The 22,427-nt window shown below is 29.3% G+C and overlaps 1 protein-coding gene across 14 annotated transcripts in view; it reads left to right on the top strand.

Moving 5' to 3' along the window:
• The window catches only part of Mctp (multiple C2 domain and transmembrane region protein), a 29,563-nt gene extending 19,152 nt beyond the window's left edge, over positions 1–10,411 (top strand). For 10 of the 14 annotated variants that reach the window (XM_083095827.1, XM_083095825.1, XM_083095830.1 and 7 more), the window contains 6 exons: positions 221–363; positions 513–872; positions 1,065–1,194; positions 2,301–2,474; positions 3,317–3,642; positions 4,401–10,411. In XM_083095827.1, coding sequence (XP_082951953.1) covers positions 221–363; positions 513–872; positions 1,065–1,194; positions 2,301–2,474; positions 3,317–3,642; positions 4,401–4,500 — 1,233 coding nt within the window. In that variant the 3' untranslated portion in view covers positions 4,501–10,411. Of the gene's footprint in view, positions 1–220; positions 364–512; positions 873–1,064; positions 1,195–1,619; positions 2,279–2,300; positions 2,475–3,316; positions 3,643–3,718; positions 3,823–4,400 lie in introns of those variants that run through there. The other 4 variants (XM_083095832.1, XM_083095822.1, XM_083095823.1 and 1 more) reach the window with 3 other exon arrangements.
• The last annotated feature ends 12,016 nt before the right edge of the window (positions 10,412–22,427 follow it).

Here is a 22,427-nt window from a genome sequence, read left to right as displayed (position 1 = left end):
GTAATTATTTTGATTTTGATAAAAATTATTTTAAAATTGCGTTGAGCTTTAAGTTTTCAAGTTATTTTTTTACAAATACTTTTGAACAATCTCTCAATCTTAATAAAATTTTTAAAAAATTGCTTTTTTTATAAGACTTTTATAAATCAAAATAAAATAAACGAATTTTTTGACAAATCTCATATCATGAGAATCTGCTTCTAATTCAGTTTTTTTACAGGTATATCGAGCGCAAGGTCTCGCAGCAGCCGATCTCGGCGGTAAGAGTGATCCATTCTGCGTTTTGGAGCTCGTGAATTCCAGATTACAAACGCAGACGGAATATAAAACTCTGGCACCAAATTGGCAGAAAATTTTCACTTTGTAAGTTAATTTAAATTTAATTTGAATGTTGTTAAGCATTTTTTAACGTAAATTATCATATTATTAAATACGAAAGTAACAAAAGTTAGAATATGATCAGACAATCCATTTTGTTTGAATGTAATCGAAAACAATTTCTGTTACAATAGCAATGTAAAGGATATCAATTCCGTTCTGGAGGTGACGGTATACGACGAGGATCGGGACCACAAAGTAGAGTTTCTTGGGAAAGTGGCGATACCATTACTAAAAATTCGTAACGGAGAGAAACGATGGTACGCGTTGAAGGATAAGAAATTGAGGGGTCGCGCGAAGGGTAACTGCCCTCAGATTCTTTTGGAAATGACCATCGTGTGGAATATAATCAGAGCATGCGCCAGAACGCTTAATCCGAAGGAAAAAAAGTATATGGAGCCGGAAATGAAATTCAAGAGACAAGTCTTTCTGCGAAACGTTCTCAGACTCAAGGCTATTATCGTCATATTTATTGACATAGGGAAATATATACAGTGAGTGACTGATTTAGGTGATGATATAATAATATAAAATATATTAATTAATGTTTTATATATATTATTTCGAAAATTATAATTCTAAGATTTCATACTTTTTAACAAAAGTGTCTTGGATGGAATTAAAATAGATTTTCTAAATTTTTAAATTATTACCATTTACTATTTCTCGTTTTTCTCTACGATTAGGAGCTGCTGGGAATGGGAAAGTAAGATGAGGAGCGTTATCGCTCTAGTCATTTTTATTTTCGGATGTTACTACTTCGAACCATATATGATACCAGGTGTGGCATTATTGATTCTTCTAAAATATTACTTGGTACGTCATTTTTATTATTGATTTTATTCGAGTTCTAATCCCATGCTCTCGCAGGCACTATCTGTATTCCAAAAATTAATATAATTATTAATTCTCGACACTCTTTATATATAAATAAAAGATAAAATATCATATTATTTTATGAGGTCACTTTAAAATAGTAGATATTAAATTGATTTTTGTATGTTTTATATATATACAATATATTTTTGATGAGTCTAGAATCCGCAAAGGAAAAACTGAAAATTTATTAATGCAAGGGATTAAAACTTACAATTAATCTATAATGCCAGCATGACATTCTAAATCCATCCAATTTTTAATTTTTATGTTCAAGCGCTTTATACTTTATACTTTATATTTTAACTAAATGTTTAATTTTGATTCTTTTGTCTTTATTCTTCGATTTTTATTGCCTCTTGCAGATCTATCGGCCAAGTATGTACAAAATGTGATAAAAATCATTGATATTATTTCATCCATTGAACAGAGCATGCGTTTTTCTTTTAATTTTCGCACATTATTCAATAATTTTATTTTAAAATCTTAATATGTGAATGCCGCATATGTTTGCGATTTAATTTTGCATAAAAATTCCTTTAATAGACTTTTATAACAAAAGAATAAATAATTGGGATTATATATAATGTTTAATTTTATCATATTTTATACCCATTTAATTTGAATTTAAATGGTACAATGAGTATTTCAATAATTTCAGAAAAACATATCAGTTCCCTTCTTCTTCTACAAAACTATACAAAATACAAAGTTAAAGATTGATAAATTTATAGAATTAAAAAAATATTAAAAGCAACATTTTCTTGCAGTTATTGTGTCTTAAAAATAAAAATGATACAACATTTGATTTGAACGAAATAGTATATATAGAGAATTAATATAAAAAGATTTATAATAAACTATTATCTGAATCATTCGTCAATATCTTGCAAACAAAACAAAATATTTAACATTTTTTGTATTAATTCATATGTCCTGTAATTGTATTTTAAATTGTCTGAATCCATCCTGCATAAGTGCAAGTTACGTCCGCTTTGTTTCTTTATTGGCTATGTTGCATGTCGAATTTCTTTGCTACCTGTCAGCTTAGCGGCGAAAGGAGCGGGTTCAATCATTGGATTTGCGGACAGGTCGCTGTGGTGACGGGTGCACCTTTGATTTACGCAAGTTCGCAGTTTCAAGATCATTCTGAGATCGGTTCCGACGATTGTCCGGCAACGCCAGGGGACGACGACGATGACGAGGATGACAAGGATAAAGTAAGTCATTGTGTTTTTAAAAAAATATTTAATTACGGCACAAATAACAAGAAATAATTTTTTCATGATAACAACATATTATGTTTTGTACGAATTTTTTTTTTATTAATATAACTGTACGTAAAGAGTGATGCAAATCATATTGTTACTTGTTGTACACTATTAGATCTATAAGATATTGTTAGGGGAATCTCATTATAGATAATAATGCGAAGATAATGATAAATATGGTAAATTCTCATTTGCGTACCGTATATCGTGCTCTATTTAATAAACTTAACATTATGACCTTCGACCTACGCAAATTAATCAGGTAGATTGCTCTCCCTCGTGTTAGTAATAAGCTGAAGTATTAAGAATTATGCGCCTCCGCAAAGTATTTTATGTCTATCTCATTACGTTCTATGAATCGCAATAATGCCCGGATAAAAATTTTATCATTTTAATATGTTATTTAAGCAACGTAACATTTAATCATACAAATCTAACTGCGTTTGTATAAATATCATGTATAAAACTCATGCAGATACAGATGTAATTTGTTTTATATTAAATATCTAGAAAGTATACTCATTTTTCTGGAATATTATTTAGCAGACTTTAATTTATCAGACTTTACGTTCAGGAAAAATTTTACTTTCATTTACATCTTAATTTTGCTTGCATCGATCTTTTAATTTTATAATCAGAAAGCCTATTTATTGATTTTAATATATTGAATATACATTTCTAAATAACATTTGCAGAATTAAAATATCTGAAAAATTAGTATATTTTCTGGATGTGTGTTTAAGCGACATGAAGTTAAAACGTTTCACTCATTAAGATATACGATTTTTCAGGAAGAGAAAAAAAGTCTGAAAGAGCGTTTACAAGCAATCCAAGAGGTGACGCAAACAGTTCAAAACTCGATCGGCTACATAGCTAGTCTTTGCGAGAGAGTGAAAAATCTTTTCAACTTCACGATTCCCTATTTAAGCTACTTGGCGATTATTCTGGCGATCGCCGGAGCAGTTGTGCTCTATTTTATTCCTATCCGGTATCTGATCCTTGCCTGGGGAGTTAATAAATTTGCTAGAAAAATCTTCAGGCCTCACACCGTGCCCAACAACGAGCTCCTCGATCTTATATCTAGGGTGCCTGACGATGAAGAGCTGCTTAATTATAGGTAAGTAATTAACGATAACTTACATTGGCGCGCGTATCATCATCTCTCGTGATTAATCGGATTCTTTCGCTTATAGATGTAAAACATCCGTCAAACCAATGTTTTGGGAAACTCAAGTATAATATGGTTTGATACTGTATCTTTGATTTTATGGCATTAAAATATATATCATAAATTCAACTATTATTATATAATTTTACAATCTAATATTTCTGTGTCTTTGAGGAGCAGAAAAAAATAAGTTTAGAAGAGAGAGAGAGAGAGAGAGAGAGAGAGAGAGTTAACAATTTTTATATTTATCTATATATTATTATAAACAAAAAATAATAGATCCTGTAAATCACAGAATATAAAGAAAATTAACACAGAAGCTACTAACATATATATGATTATTTAAAGATTAGTAAATTAATTTTAATCGTTTAAAAAGTTTACTGAAAATTATATAATTTTTATATATTTGCATAGAAATTTGTATTGTCAAAATTATCTATGAAATTCTGTATTTTTCTCGAAAAAGCCTTTTCCGCTGCTCAAAGGAGGTGGGGAGAACGTATACGCGTATACGTAAAATATATTAAATACTAAACATAATAAAAGTTTGATTTTATTTAATAGCATACAGTGTGGATGTTTGCTTCATAAATTATCATATCAACGAGGCTCCATATCATCTTTGATACAATTGATTTACGCTTTCGAGTCCGCGAAAGAGCATCGAGGTATGAAGGTATCTTTCAATGCATGTCCTTTTACAGAGAACTGAAACCTGTGCCGACAGCGGATTGCGAAAAAAGCTCGGGCAGTCCTGGTTCAAATACGAGAAGAGAGCAAAGAAAGAGGCACAAAGCGGCGTAGCAGAATTACCCGCGGCCGGAAGTCGCGGGTCCAAGGTCGTCCAGTATCCTTAAAACGGTCCTGCTGCGCCGGAAATTGCGACAGCGAAAAGGATCAGCGGAAAATATGGATGTGATCGACATAGACTGAATACACTTTCGTTTTCTACTCCCCTTAAATTATAAAAATCTTACTAAAAGTCTACCGTCAGTCGTTGGCGAAGGTATCGCACGTGATATTGCTTCGAAAGGGGCAAAAAGATGTATAAATTATTGACAATGAAAAATCTTAATGCTGAAAGAAAATAACAAAGAATCGAGATGGATTTTTGTTACGTGAATAATAAGAAAGAAATGTTTTTATCACGGAAGATAGAATATTATATACTGCGGTATAAAAACGATTGATCATATGATATATCTTAAAGTATATATATCATGTTAAATATAAGAAAGAATATAAAAAGACACAATATGAATAAAATGTTGCTTGAAATATATGTCGTGAAACTTATATAGAATATAAAATTATATAGAATTACAAAAAATATGTAGCGTATAATATATTAGTTATTATATTATTTTATAAAAAATGCCAATACTATTTTTTAAAATGTATTATATGATCATGTTGTTTTTTTCTCTCCGCAGTCGATAGTAGCTATCCATGATATTAAATTCATATATTATTATTTTTTAAAATGTATGATGCATATGGTCATTGACAATTTTCTTCCAACTAATTGAATAGATTAGAAGAAGTCAATTGAAAATAAAATTTATATGATTATAAAATTATAATTATTTAATTTTTTAGACATAAATCTACGATAATGAATGCTAGAAATTCGAATTATATACTGGGTTTCTATGTTACTGAATGATATGTGTAAAAATATAATCAGTGGAGAAGTTTATATATATTTTAAGATCTAAATTTAAAAAATTAAAGAAGGTTGATATTCGAAGATTTAAAAATTTAAATAAACAGTATGAGAGAATATAAACAAAAATGCAGAAATATAAATTTCGAAAACTGCATAAATAACAAATGATAAAAAGTAAGCAAACATCTCAAAAAAGAATAAAATTATTATTTTAAGATTTTGTAGAAATTTAGGTTTTGTGAAAATACCTTATTAGAATATATCTCAGTTTTTTTAGATTTAATGAAATCTAGATTTAATTGAAATCGAGAAATAGTACTTTCTTTCTTCATCATGGTCATTTGATTTTAACAAGAAAAGTGTGTAATGAATTTTTTAAATAATCTCCTGAGAAATAGAAAAAGGAAAAGAAATAGAGCCAGAGAAAGAGACAGTGACACAGGCAAGGCAATCTTGAAAGTATTATGTTTTTAAAAGGAAAAATCACGTTTCGACCATATCAAAGAAAGCAAGAAACGTGTGTTCTTAGAAATTCATTAGTTAACAAATTGACAAATTAATGGAAATAGATATTTAAACAAAGTGCGACGACAGTTCTCTTAGAAGAACACATGTCGATCGTTTCGTCCATCGGTGTCATTAGTTAGCCATTAGATATCGTTACGAGGAATAGAGAGATATAAGAGCAAGTAAATATTTTTCAGAACATAATTCAAGTTAGTATTCCCGCGAAAAAAATTACGCATAACTGGGCTTCGCAAAATAATATTATATAATTGATTTTAAATTAAATTTGGATGTTCTGCTGCGTTTTTCTTAAAATATTACTCTTCCGAAATCTTCATATGAAATGTTCATTAAAGTTTTTAAAATTAAGGATTTTATAATATTTATAATTAATAATTTGATGTAGAAAAATAGTTATTTGTTAATATTATTTGTATAAGAATAACACGGCAAAACTTCCGCATTAATTCAATATATTCGCGCATGCGATTACGCGAAATTATATACGCACGCTTATATAGATTGCGCGTGATGATTTTCTTCTAAAGCGTCTGACGTTATTTAAGTCTTCATTCCAACGCACAGTTTGTTGATTAAATGTTAGAGAGAGAGAAAGTGCGAAATTATTTTATATGGCATTTTTCTCGTATTGTTGCTATGCGAGAAAGCTTTTGCTTTTTCGATTGGAATTATTCAAATCACGGCGAGTGTATTTTTACAACGTTGTTTGCATTTGGATCTTCAATTAGATAATATTAATACCGAAAGTATGTAACACACTTTCTATGCAATAACTTTCTTAACGCTTGGGTAATAAGTTCGATGTACTGCTGGTGTTACCAATGACGACTTTATCATGTCTTTTTAATACGGTTATGTAATCATCCATGCTATGATATTTTCTGTCCAACACGTATTCATTTTCTTCTTATGTTAAATTTCATGTTACGTTAAATGTCATATTACAATTGTATAAAAAATCTATAAAGTTATGCTGAATTTATATAACCGCTTGAAAAGCTTTTATTATAATCTTCGAATAAATAACAATTAAAAAACATAATTGATATCTAAGTTCGAGAAGAAGAAAACGATTGAATTATATTTTTCAATTAATTTCAAGTAGAGTTTAATAAAATTTTTATTTGAAACTTAATTGCAAAAGATATATAATATTGAAAATTGAAATGTAATGAAAAATAATATCCCCGTTGATGTGTTCATTAAAGAAAGATTGTCTTCGTTAATTTGATTGACTATAATTGAAAGGACAATCCATGTGATTCCAAGACGCATATAATATGAGACACCTATGGTACATATAACGCGTAAATCGTTAATAATGTGTTAAGTCATTAATTAATTAGAAAATATGCAGTAGGGACTTTTTCGCGAAAGAAGGAGAAAATATTATATGCGACGATTACAAAATGCAGGCACGTTATATAAAAATGCACTTGCTCGAGAAGGCGGATAGTATGTATAAATATTTATTTCTAATTATGATTGTATTAATTCGTGGCCGATAAGAAGAATCGAAGGAAAAGAGAGAGTTTGAGAGAAAGAAATAGTATCTCGCTGATCCATTTTTCGCTTTTCTAATTATATACTATAATCGTTATACATTGTGCATACGTCTTTTTGCAATCTTTTATCCTCAATTTACTCATTCTCATCCTATATGTATAAACGTTTCAATGATCCTTCCGGCACAATATTTTAAATAGTCTCTTCTAAAGCACTTACATATGCGAGGCGTATTTATCCAAACATATATAAAGACTTACATTCGCATAACATAACAGATTTCACGATTATTGAATTCTTTTATAGATGATTTTTACAGATTCTTGGATCAATTTGTAATGTTTTCTCTATTAACAAGAATTATTTATGTACATAATTAGAATACATAATTAGTGTTTGAATAATTAGTGGAAGAATCTCTAGTGAATAAAAGTTTAGCATGGGAACTATAAAAATTACAGAAAAAATTACATTTTCAACTTTCTCGAATCAAATTTCGAGTAAATTTTGATTTAGAGTTTAGCTATAGATATATGTATATAAAATCAAAGCGTATGCAATTTTTCTGGATATTTTTGTTAAAAGAGAGATTTTCAAATGCTTCAAGAAGCTGTGGTTATACATTTAGTTATGGAACATGTACACACACACACACACACACACAAACACACACACATACACACTCTTTCATATATAACGCATTATTTTTTTGTTATTAAAGGCCTAAGAGGCGAGCTAAAATAAATCACATCATACACGCAGATGAATTGTAACAGAGCTTTACATCATCTAGTCAACGAATTTACTTATTGTTAGACATTCGTGATACTTGTGAAATCATTTTTCAATGCGTTTCTGGGACTTTCTAGTTCTCTCTGCTTAATTTTTAATATCTATTTTTAACGAACATATATGCCAAATATTTCAATGTAATATGACATCGAGTCAGTATTCTGCGCTTTTTCATGTTTTTTTATTTATAAAAAGTAATTCAAATATTTATCTGACAATGAGTTTAGTTATTTAGAAATTAAAATTTAATAATTTTTACCGTATTCTTTATCTTAAATAATAGAAGACGATATTGTTTCAAGATAAAATCAAATTTGAATGCCGTTGAGTTGATAAATTACCTCTATCACAATCGAAATGCAATAATTTACAAAATATATTTCTCTATACTTATAGAGTGTAATGAAGGGACAATAGCTTGAGAGATTGAATAAGAAACTCAATATCAATTATAAAAAAGCTTTAGTTATTCGCTTTCTTAAAAATTCAAGCTATAGCTTTTTAAGGCTTAGCTGTAACTTATACATATAATTTATTAAGGAAATTACAGGTTGTTTAAAAAAATAGTGTTTTAAGTTTTGATTGTAAATATATCATTTTGCATATTTTATTTACATATCACAAATACAATATAATAATATATTTTATACATTAATTTACAATAATTTTATTCAAATATACATTTTATCCAGATTATATACATATATTTATATAATTATTTCATACAATTTTTAAATATCTCATTGAATATTTTTATATTGGAAATTTAAATTTTACTTGCATTTGCAAGTAGTTGTGTTGTCTTTATTCAAATCTATAATTTATGCCAAAATTATAAAGCGATTCTGATTATCGAGACAAGTACCTGCTATTAAAACCAAGCATTAGTATTAACGAATAGAAATGTTGCGAATACATAATAGATATATCAAATTTTAAACTCCTTTTCTAACTACTCTTAGTCCTTTTCTACTTCCAGTTTTGTACTTCAATAAAATTGTGTCTTTCTTCTGCAATCGACACAATTTATACTTTTTTCCCCACTTTATTGTCTTCACTATTTTCGAGAATATCTCAACTTTATACGAACAACGTACATACATATATATACACACACATACAATTTGTCTTAGATTAGTGGTAGAGCTCCATTCTTGAAGGAATCAAAAGTTCAAAACTTTCGTCTCTAATATAAATATAATCTGTACACTTTACTTATTGTTATACACTTAATTATACTATTAAATCTCGATGAGGTATTGATTCCTAAATATTCAAAGAAAGAAAGATTTAAATGCAATTCTGGACTGCTAAATTTTCAACTGTCAATTCCAAATAAAGTCCAAATTGATGAGTTTATTTTTACAAATAGTCTTATATCCATAATTTAAGAAATATAAAAATTTATTACATGTACATATTACACAATAAAACTGTGGAAATTTTTATAATATTGCATAAAATAATAATTTCCATAGTTTTTGTGTAAAATATAACTTTTACAGTTTAAATGGATTTAAGACAATTTGAAAAAATAAGTTTTTCAATTCTATTTCCCTTTACAAAAAAGTGATTTTCTTATAGCTTCGGAAACTCTTGAGCGATACGCACTAATACGCATCTTTTAGTAGAACAGTCTATAGTGAATACGCCTGTAACACATATACACACGTGCGCACGTTTCGAATTTGCATGCTCCAGTTTCTTCGTGTGTTATTTGGATCTTCATTCGAGTGTTTAGTCGTTAAGGGAAAAGTGCGAGTATCGCAAACATTTATGAGGGCCGCGTGCGTTATTCTTGATTACATCGGCCGCTGATCTAGATCGCTTAGATCAGTTGAAACGCTCCGCACACATTTGTCTACTTCCTAATTGATAAGAGAGAAAAAGAGAGAAATTTAAGGAATTTAGATAGAGAACGCAAATGTGATTCAATCAATCGTTCGTCGACAAGAGTGAGAAAGGAGTTACGTATCGAAGTGAAAGGTTTGAGTTCATCGGAGAATCTTGATCGATGTACATGAGATTCACACTACAGTGGAATTTAACGAAAAAATGCGGATGTCATCAATCGAGCTTCCTCCGGTGTTCTCGATTAACATTCTCGATATTCCGACGATAAGCTGTACTTATGACAAAGCGTGATAAGAATCGTTATTATATTCATAATATATGAAAAGGGATGAAATATTGAAAAATAAACGAAGCTTTTAATATCTATCTATTGTTCTCTCATTTCCTCTTTCATATATTTTCTGTTTGCTTCTTCTCATACCTTGATCATTATTTTTTGGAGCTCTATAATACGAAAAAAACTGTGAGATGCTCTGTATATTTAAGAGAATAGAAAGAAGAGCTTTTGGAAATTAAATTTTTTGAAATTTAAATCTCTGAAATCAAACACAAATTTAAATTTGTATGCAAATTTAAATTTGTATTTGATTTCAGAGATTTAAATACAAATTTAAAGTGAAAAAGATAAAAAAGGATTAGAAATTTGCAAAACCTACCAGGTAAGATAATATAATCACAATGTATCCTGTAATTTGATGCCAATGTCGCTTGATTACAGCTTATGTAGATAATAAAAAAATCGGAAAGCAATTTAACTTTGCACACAACCATTGTTAATTCGCTTTGCGATAAAACGGTTAATTCCCTTTCTGTCTCGAACAAAGAAAATTCATTCACACGCGAGTTGCGCGGCTGCGAATAATTCGAACTCGCGCTTTTCATCCCGGAACGTGTCTATTATAAACGTATCATGCGCGCATAAACTACGTCATATCCGTATTATGCACCTGCAACACTTGCGGATTTTTCGCAGTTAGTCGAGAAATTACACAAATGCTGGATTATCCTTGACGGCCGTTTACGCTTATTTTGCAATTTCCCTTTATATCCTTTTTGCGACCCCGATGTGTCAAACGCGGTTTACTTTCCATAGTCGACTTGAAGAAAGAGAAGCAAGAAAGGTACATGCGCGCCACTATTAAAGAATGTCGTCGTCTCGAACGGTGAAAGTAAAACCCCGCCCATCTCGAAACGAAATTGAAAAGCTTTTATCGAGACGCATCAAGCTGATGATCTTTTTGTACTTGATGATTCACCATATGATACCACCATATGACATGAAAATAATTATATATCTAAAAAAAATATAAGGAGAAGTGTGTAAGTGTGTAAGAGTTAAAAAAAATATTTTTATAATAAAATGTGTAAAATATTTTCGACACGGTTCATCTTTAGCAAATGATGTATACTTGTAGGATATGTTTTTCCCCGTGACTATTTAAGTTTTTATTTATTTACTTTTAAATATAAGAAATTTGAAACATTTTCGAAGTTTATTGAAATTTTTTCGCTAAGAATTAAATTTCCTTAATCAATTATCTGATTTCAAATTAAATTCCTCTTCTTACATTTTTCATATAAAATTTTCTCTTTAAAGTTTTAAAAAAGAAAGATTTTTATCCTGCCAACGAATGAGAAGACTGATAATCATAAGAGACGTCCTAGACCTTGTACGAGGGTGAAAGTCGAGGTCATGTTTGACCGGTCGGATTTGGGTCCTCATCGAGAGAACATGGATAACCAAGCATCAGAAGATCAATAAACACGTCGCAACCACTTTCTCGCAAAACCGGCATCGTTTAAAGAATTTAAACGTTCATTGGCCCGACATACATAATCCAATGGAATATTTTTTCTCATGCATTTATCTCTTTTGATTTCACTTCAAATAAATAAATTATTAAACCAAGTGAAACAACAAAAAAGATTCGATTATCAATTAGAAAACATTTTTCAATAATTTTAATTACCGAATTATGTGAGTTTAAAAACAGAGTGATATTCACAATTATGTGTGTAAATTAAATAATATAATTAATAATCGTAATAATTAATAAACCTGAACGTTAAAAGAAAATAATGATCGCTTGTGGAAAGTTTCAAGAACTATTTAGTTTGAGAAAAAATGGAGATAGGTGATCACAGTAAAAAGGTCTGGTTTATCTCGATATACATACTCGATCTGGATCTGTCGATTAGAGTCATGGAAACTGGATGGACTGGCTATAACCACTGTACACTAACTTTCCAGTGGAATGCCCACGTGAAAATTTTAGTTGTTCGGGTCAATGGATCCGGTTTCTGGTTATTCTCAATATAAAATATATATCCAGTCTATACATTTCTCTCTCTTTCTCTCTTCAATTGAATGATAAACCTAAATTCTATTTAAGTATATTTAAGTTATTGATGCAAATATGGAAAAATGTAACATGCTAATTTTGAAAAGCTTCGAAATAGAGGCACGATTAACCTATATTTACTGTAATTTGCATAAATTATAAGGAAAGTTAAAAAGAATATAAAAAAGAGAATTAATAATTATCAATAAAAAACAATATACTCTCATTATTTATTCTTTTTAATCTCTTTTAATAATTTTTTCTTAATTCTCTCTTTTATCACTAATCATTACTCGAGTATTAATTAAATCAAATGCGATAAAAAGTTAATATAAAATTTAAAAAAATTTAAACTCAAAGTAATATAAAATTAAAATTAATTAATATTAACAATTGAGATAAAACAATCTATTATTTTTAAAAAAAGAACAACAACTTATCTCATTTGATCTTAAAACTCTTTTTACTATCGTATAGCAACATCTCTCGTCTTATTGTTTGTTATAAATGGAAGCATAGTCTCTTAAAGTTAGGAAATTATGGGAAAAAATTGTAAAATGTTCCATGACATTGAAACGGAGATTCTGGACCGGTGCGGTCAGAAATCCAAATGTGAAAGTAAGATATTTCGCTACTCTCTCCTTACTTATTCATATTCATCGTCACGTATATACATATTTTGTGTACACGCAAGCGGATTGTCTACATCAGCATAATATGATCGAATCTACAACGGACAGTCGAAAATTTCCCATGGAAACAATTAGAAGACATTCTATTCCGACTGTGACCTAATAAATAAATGCATTTGATAATTAAATACGTAAGAAAAAAGTTGTAAAAATAGAAAAATCTTAGAATATAATTTCGCCATCGAAAATGTATTCTATTGTGTCATAACACAACAGTTCTTAATATTTGAGTGTCTTGTAACACTCGATGCTGATTTGCTGGATCTGAAAGTAGGAATTAATCATGTTCGATTGCTATTAAATGATTTTCTCTGTTGAACGCGCCTAATGTCATAGAGCGCAATTAGCGCAATCTTGTGTCGAACGTTGGATACGTACATTTTTCTGAAGAAGAGATTTTTTATTAAGAAATATTTTACATTATTTTTTTGCATTATTTCTGGTAGAGCAAAATGTAGAACAAAAATAAAAAACATTTGTTTTATATAATTCAAACTAAGCTGTCAATTAAGCTTGGTAAGAAATCGATCGGTTTTATTGAAATCTCTTGTACTTTCAATTGGCGTAGATAGATACACAGTGCGTTCTCGCTGTTACTGTGCGCGATTGTTTGCTGCGCGTGACTTGGCAAGATACTACCACTGTCGATTTTATTGCAAATTCTTTCAAATCGATTCAGCTGATTTAACCGACTTCCAACGCTTAAAATGTTGTTGACGATCGCGAAGCGAAATAAATTGTGTGCTAGTCACATTGTGACTCAAGAGTTTTTCACAGGGAAGTAATAGTTACATTCTTATAGCTGCACTTCCTTTTTGATGATGCAATGCAAAGCAGCTTTTCTCTGTGTGCAGAAGTTGATGTTACGACCACGCAACATTTGCGCTATATAATCTCTGCGGTATTACATTTAATACTCGTGACCGACGAGAAACATCATATGTTGGCTGAAGCGAATTGACATTTCACGAAACGCTTGTTTTTCCATTTCCATAATGCTTGAATAATATTATTCATGAACAATACAATACGCAATTCTGCGAAAAATATAAAATAAAATATATAAAAGTTATGTGTTTTCTCTATATAATTATTTGACAAATTTACATTCAAATAGAGTATCTAATAAACAGCATATTATTTTATTTTTATATTGTGTTACATGCATAGTACTTGTTTTGTATGTAATTTATATTATGTAATATATTATATATTATATTTCTCTCTCTCTCTTTCTTTATATTATATATATATATATATATATATATTAATATATTTTTATATTTATTTATATTATTTTGAATATATTATATATATTTTTACCGTTCTGCTTTTTTATAGCATTTAAAATTTTTCAAAGCCGAATTACAGAAATTAATAAATTTATAAATATATCACGTTGCATATTGCCAAAAAATTAAAACGCGATGAAAATTTACATCTACGTCGAGGTAAAAGTATGCCCTGCTTTCGTTAAATGACCCTGATCACGCAGTTGTTACACATGGTAATTAATTTTTAAACTACAGTACTACGTAAATCAAGTAAAAAGTAGTCTTCTGCATTATAATCATTACTTTAGATTGTAAGAAAATACGAATAACAAGAAGATTACTGAACTGAACTGATTTAGACAGGAATTTTTAGTTTTTATTCATATTTCGAAGTTTTATATATAATTTAATTATAAGATAAAATTGCTGTGAATAGTTAAGAGAGACATAAAAGAAACATGGAATAGAAACTTTATGTAATTTTGTTTTTCAATAATAAATGAATTAAAAGCTATATCTTTAATGTTAGTCTTAAATCAATTGTCTATCACTAATCTTTTTACATTAAAATATATAAAATATATAATAAAATATATAATTTACTGAATATCTTACAAGAAGCAAGCACACACAAGGGAAAGTTCCAATTACAGATGAGATAAAATCGATACCATGACTTTGATCCGTGAGAAAATCCAAGGAAGGAAAAGGCGAATTCCCGATTGATTCTAAAGGTTATTCATGTAACAATGGAGATTCGTATATAATCGGTTCCGTATATAATCGATTGCTGCTGCACCCTTTTCAATAAAAGTTAAGACGCTGATATATTAAATCAAATACAATCTCAATAGGCGTTGTCCGCGCATCTGAAAATAGGCTGTGAATGGCGAATTTAAACTCGACCTAGAAAACATCTAATTTGTATACATTGCGACATGAGTTACACGGATAAGAAATTATTATCATAAGCATATCTATCCTATGTGTATCTATCCTAATCGGGTACAACGTGGTATTGAAATTCTACCGGAAAGAAACGTGAGAGTTTGTGAACCAAAAATAAAATAATAATAGAAATGTTATACATATATTTGGATAATTTTAATAAAGAGCGAAATCTTTTATTGAAAATTTATCCAAAATATAATTTTTAAAAATCTATTATTCTTTAAAAAATATATTCCAAATATTATGATTTTTATATATTATTCTTTAAGAAAGAAATTGTCAGAGTGACTGAGAGGATTAAGGAAGATTAACAAGCTCCTCGATAATGGCATTATTGATATTCACTGCACGTCAGTTACATGCGGTTACTCGTATTACCATGACGTGTCTGAAAGTGATTTCATAATGCACAATAGCGAACTAAGTCGCACTTAGAATTCTATCCGCGGTCTACTGTGATTTGGTAATCCTTTAAAAACTTTTTATTTCTCCTCGTGAACATCCTTGCTGTCGCGCACCATTAACTAAACAGAAAACTGTCCTCCGCAAATTCAATCATCACAGAGTTAATTTCTTCGTTTGTTGAAAGAGAGGTTATTGTAGAAGAGAATACGGTATATACAGAAATTACTCCTTCGCGGCGCGATGCTCTCTGTGCAACGATTCTACCTGTTACAGACTATTACGTTTCTAATTCACCTTACGTCGGGAAACGAAAATTGATGTGTAACGTGACTGTGTCAGCCAGTTATGCAAGATTTGCATTAAATCTGTTCCATATAACAAGAAGATTAAATCGTATCACACACTTGCTATCTTTGTGAGATTTCTATGAAATTTTCATACTATCAACGAAATCATATTTAATGTAATTAAGATACTCTAATTAATTAATGTTTATCAATCGTTCTGATTAATTAGTGTAAGTTTTAGAAGTTATATATAATTTTTATACAATTTTCTTTCAATGCAATATTCCATACAAGCGTTAATTTAATAATGTTGTTATGACTTAATATGTTCGTACACTACCTATATTTTTTTGTTAGGTATAATAAAAAAAAATGATTCTGTACATATGTGGATATGATTCAAGTGATATTTCTGACATATTAAAAATTATGCTACCGAATATATTAAAAATAAAAAAATACTTAAAAAAGATAAAGCGTTGAAAAATAAATTTAAAGTATTTTTCTCTTTTGATGCAAAATCATTTATACAATTAATTTTAATGTAGTGAAAGAATATCCAGCATATCTATCAACATTTCCTAAATTATTTTAAAATTTTGCAACACAATTTATGAATAATAATCGAGTTCTATAAAGATTTTAGAAGTATGATTCGTATTTTAGGCATTCGTCAAGAAAAAACTTAGTTTAATCCTATTAAAAAATCTATAAATATCTGTTCATTTCTTAAATAATCCGTCGTGCTCCAGAAGTCACACGGAGGATAGTCACCATGCTTGAACAAGGTTCACCCTGACCTACTTCCGGTCAAGTTCATTGCTCATCCGCCATAAGAGTTCTTGCACTCACCGTCCTCACCACTGTCACATGCTCTTAAATGCTTCTTTCATGCGACTCTCTTTTTGTCTCATGCTTTTAATGCGTTATGAATACTTCATGGGAAAGACAATAATTATATAACAATGATATTCAAATTTTATTGAGAATATATCATAAATTATATAGAAAGTTAATATATGAGGAAAAGTATATTTTTGTATATTTTTTGTATATTTTTGTTATATATAGTTTGTGTTATTAAATAAAATAAGAATTATATAATTCTATTAATTTCTACTAGTTTCATTTCGCAAAGAGATCACAAAAAAATAATAAAGCTTAATTTTATATAAGAAAAAATGATTTTTCTATAGAACAAATATTTTTCTATAGAACATTTTTTTATAGTACCGAAGTTAATAAAACAGATGCCAATAAAACATCGATTTTAGTTTATAACATCATAACGATAAATATCGATATATCAACGATATTGATATTTTTGTCTATTTCCAATTTCCGTATATTATTATTACATCCTGTAGAATTAATAAACGGCTACTATAATGCAAAAATAAATTGGTTTCTAATTGAAAATTCAGACAGTTTGTCGATTCTTCATTTTGTAAATGATTAGATTGTTAAGTACAGTGTATAAAATGTGATTGCGTTTTGCCTAGCATCATGGAAAGAACCCAGTTGCTCGTTTAACAGAGAAACGAGTTCTTATAGAATAATAGTATTACGACGTTGTTGCGCCGTGATTAATCAATTCACAATGCTGCGTCGTCAAAAACAAGCAAATCAATAAAGAGGAGGAAAAAAAAGAGAAAGAGAGAGGAAAAGAGAGAGAATAAAAAAGAGAAGGAAAAGAGGAAGAATTGAAAGAAGAAATTACAATTAATATTACTCGACCTATATAGACTAATTGCACCGCTTTTGTCATTTATCGTATTATATTTCTAGTTGCAGATTAAAGATTATTGGAAATCGATTATCAAATCGATTTGTAGCAACCGGAAAGACGTTCACTTCTTCGTCCCCGTAATCCTTTTGCAAGAAGCAAATGGAATCAAATCACTGTAAATTGAGCCGCCACAATATCCGTCGTTGCGACCACGAGACAAGGGGAAAGGACGTTTGCGACAGTGGAAAGACGGTGATACAGCGGCGGCGGATTATTAAGATAATTGCATAGGAGAAGCACGAGATGAGGGGGCTGGCCATGAGATAGGAATGCATTTTGCTTTACAGGCGGACCGCTTTCACCTGCGGCGACTCTGAAGGCACGAGACTACGGAATAAAACCTTATTGTTTCTGCTATCAATTAGCGTCGCTCGTGATGACAATCTCATTTTTCTAGAACTCCCCGCACGTCCTCGGACTGATTTTTGCCAAATGAAACTTTGATCGATTGTTCAAACGACCCCGCTCGAAGAAAAGTTGATTCATTATTATCAATTTATTATTATCAACGAGAGATATATTTTTATAAGATTTTAGAACGATTCTTTTCAAGGATGATTCCAGTTATTTATAAAAAATATTGTCAATTATTTTTTTATCAAATAGGCAGACAAGAGAAACTTTTTGTAAAAGTGTTTGTTCTTAGAAACGTCAATTACTGTGAAAATTTTTACGATACAAACATACAATTTCTCCTAGTAATATATATATTTTATAGATTTACTCCCTGTGGTATTTCACGAAGATTCTAACCACCCAGCATTTTACGAGGTGGTTAGAAGCTTCATAAAAGACTGTCTTTCGTAAAAAGCCTACGACAAATGCACACGCAGAAAATTTCGCATAAGTTAGTACTTTTATAAATTGTTGCAGTGAAAGGAAAGATGAAGGTCTACAGAAGTGCTTAAGAATAGGTATATAGAATATTCGCAAAAAGAATATTTTCTTCTTTTATATATTTACTTAAATGAATCTTATATAAAAGTGATGTGATATTTCTTGAGGTTGTTGTGTAAAACTGTACGAGATTGAAATTTATTATATAAATGCTATATTTTTATTATCCTAGTTTTTGCTCCTATCGAGTTTTGCTATTATTGAAATTTTGCTTCTATTTCCAATTATTATTTTTCATGTTTATAGATTCTAAAGGATTTTGAAGGTTTCATCTATATAAAAATTTTGTATTATCGATTCCCTACTTTATATTTCAAATAAACAGTAAATGAGTAGTTTAAAAGTTAAAAGAAGGAGTTTTCTAAGGCAAAATTATAAATTAAATAGGATGATCTGATTATTTAAATTTAAAGTGTCAAACTAGATGTTGGATTGAAGTCGAAAATAGGGGAGAAAGTGCGTAAAAATTTAAAAACAAAGGCACGAGCACTCTCGAATTTCACGAATACGACTATTAGCGATGTTAATGCCTTAGTATGATATTTCCAAAATTAAGACAAATCATTCACGGTACAATAAAAATAGACACGCGACATAGGATTGCTGAATTTGAGTGCGCTACTTTTTGCACGGTTCTCTTGAATTAATTAAGATGCGAAAGCACTGAAACATTAAAAATTATTTAGATACTTGGTTTTTCCTTCAGAATAAATCCACTAAGTTTTGTTAAACTTTTTCCATCAACGTCAAGCTGTGGAAAAATTTCATATCGTGCAAACCAATGCAAAATAAATATGCTCTAAAAGAGCACCAATCGTTGCCAATACAATGCAATTACAAAATAATTTCTTGACTAAAAGAAATTAGGAACTATATTATATTATCATGAATTTTGGAGTTAATTAATCATACAAGTTAATAATTGTTTATACAGGACATCGCATGTCAAAGAAAGACATATAGAGCGGATCATACCATTACTTACCAGATCGAGTTCATCGCGTAAATACTACTATTACATGCATACGTAGAAAAACACTAATTATAATCTAAATATCAATTTAAAAATTTTTAAATTATAGAATCGAACATATATGCATAAAATTGTTCACATCATTTTTTTTAAGAATAAACTCATGAATCTATTTTTATATAAATTTTTTAAATGTATTTTCATATGTATATGAATCTCATATGTATATGAAAATCTAATTAATCATGATTATTTATACAGATATCGTACATTCTTTTTCTATATTTATTAAAATTGATATCTACATTAGCTAATTATTATTTTAAATTATTATAATAATATTTGTCATAATATTTGTTTGTGCTCAATTTCTTCTTCTCTTTCTCCCTCTCTCTCTGTCTTTCTTTTTTTCTCTTTTTATTTGTTAATCAATTTTCGATTGTTAAGTTTAGCCTCTTCACTAATTCTTTTCTAGTAATGACAAATATACAATAAAATTAATATATTAGTTAGACATATTTTACTTTCACAGCTTTTCCATTTCTCGCGGATATGAATACTTTCTACAGGGAGAAATTATATATTTTTCCAATTAGTACAAACTGTAGTTCGTGTTTCAAGGTTACTCACAACTATACTTATATAAATCGATTAACGATCTCTTAAAGGAACAACGACACAATGTAAAGATCTTTGAGTGCTTTTGTTTGGTTCAAGTTTACGTAGCTCGATAGAACAAACTATGAATTTCTCTTACTTTCACCCTCGGAACCCTCTTGTCATTTGTGTGTGTTTATTTTATGCAATTATAATACATTAATCGAGTGAATTTTAATCAGTAAGAGAAGCCGAACGTCCTTGTGAAATTAAATCAAGAAATGTGAAAGGTATTTGTGTTATGCGCTCGAGTTTCAATAGTTAAGAAGAGATAAAAATAGAATTCAAAGTTTAATTAAAACAATATTTTTAACAAATTATCAAAATTTATAAAATTTATAAAATATATTATACGTCTAATGTAAAAATCGACTTGTTAGATCAGTAATTTATCGGCTACTGTATTTTTAATCATTCTATGCAGAACAACGTGAAACGTGTCCGGCATTAGGTGGGCCGTGCGAATGTTGAAGGCATGCAATCATCAGCGCCCCGTATATCCGCATTCTATTCAACAATTCACCTCGTCCTTCTACCTCTCCTGCTCGTCCCTATTTCACGCCACTTAAAAGGACATTAAAAGGATATGTTTCCAAAGAAACGCTACGTCTTTGCGTTTTTTTTTTTTTTATAAAATTGTATGCAAGTATTTTTATGTTAAAATTCCAGATAAATTTCAAAGACTATACCAGAAATTTCATACAATAAAAAATTCTAAAACTATTTTTATAGCATAAGATATATTTAAATATATATTTTTAATATGCTGTGATTTCTTTAAGTTTTTGATATTGCGGTCTGAAATTTTATTTGTGGAATTACTAAATTCAAATTTATAGATATAAGAGTTAAAGATTATTAGAGTATTAAAATCTTTGAAAAAATCTCTGGAAAATTTTTAGATTTGTAAAATTCAAATTTTTAAAATTTGAATCTGCATTCTTAAAATTTGAAATTTTCTCATAAAACCCTCATCAATCTTTTGTATTCCTTTCTCTCTATGTTAATTCTAATAGTTGTACAAAGACGTAATTGAATTGACAATTTTTCTATAGATAATGTACGAGATAAAAGTATGATAGTAAAAAATTTTGTAAATTTGAAAAGAATTAATTTTTAATAAATAATAATTAATAAATATATTAAACAATGAAGACGCTAAAATTATTATTTCAGTAATGTAACATAAAAGAGAACAAAGTTTAATCGATATATCAATAGAAAATTTGAAGAGAGTCAGAATCCATTGCGTACAAAAGTTTGACAGAAACATGACATACAAGATATTTCTAAATCATTAATGTTAATCCGGAATAACGGTTAGGTGATGAATGAATGTGGCATGAATAATGCAACCGTTTTACATTGCTTTTCCATTAACCAATTTCAGTTTTATTCGGGCGCCGGAAGACGGAGTAAGAAATCGATGTTCGCGGAGAATTACGAAAGTTACATGGAGTCGTGCTTATTTCCTCCGACCGAACTTCTATTTAAAGACGGCGAAATATTGGCTGCAATATCCTGAGAGCCATAGCGCGCGGATCAGAGGACCTACGATACGTTTTTAGATGCGGCCGATGCGTTTCTTAATCCCGACGTTCGCACGGAGCCCGATTTCCTTCCTGCGAGCGAGAGGATCGTAACAGCGCATATTTCCGTAAAACTCGACGAACTGACCGACTCACGATTCCAATCAGATGTTGCATAAGAACGAGTAACACGCGCACACCTCTCGCGTTCGCCTCTCACTTCTCTTGCTCGCCTTGTAAATTCTGGCTGAAGTAATACGGTTCTCTCATAGAGTCCAGATCTATTCTAAACTATTTATAATTCGCGATAGAATTTGAAATAAAATTCTATACATAACTGATATATTTTATAAAATATAAAAAATATTTATAAAAATCAAAATTATAAAAAATTAAAAAACGTATATTAAACAATATATAGCTTTCTCTATTGTCTAAAATATATTTAATATATTTTGTACTATTTTTTTAAATATTTATTCCCTTTATTGAAATATACTATGTGTTTTGAAAGTTTACATGTAATAAAAAAATAAATATGTAAAACAAGTACAAAGAAAAATTGATAAGATAATATTAAATCGAT

The sequence above is a fragment of the Camponotus vicinus genome, unplaced genomic scaffold (genome assembly GCF_025532165.1).
Source record: "Camponotus vicinus isolate PSW18456_S1 unplaced genomic scaffold, iyCamVici1.0 SCAF_4, whole genome shotgun sequence".
Classification (NCBI taxonomy): Eukaryota; Metazoa; Arthropoda; class Insecta; order Hymenoptera; family Formicidae; genus Camponotus; species Camponotus vicinus.
Note: the sequence above shows the minus strand (reverse complement) of the source record. Positions and strands in the feature narration are given on the sequence as shown.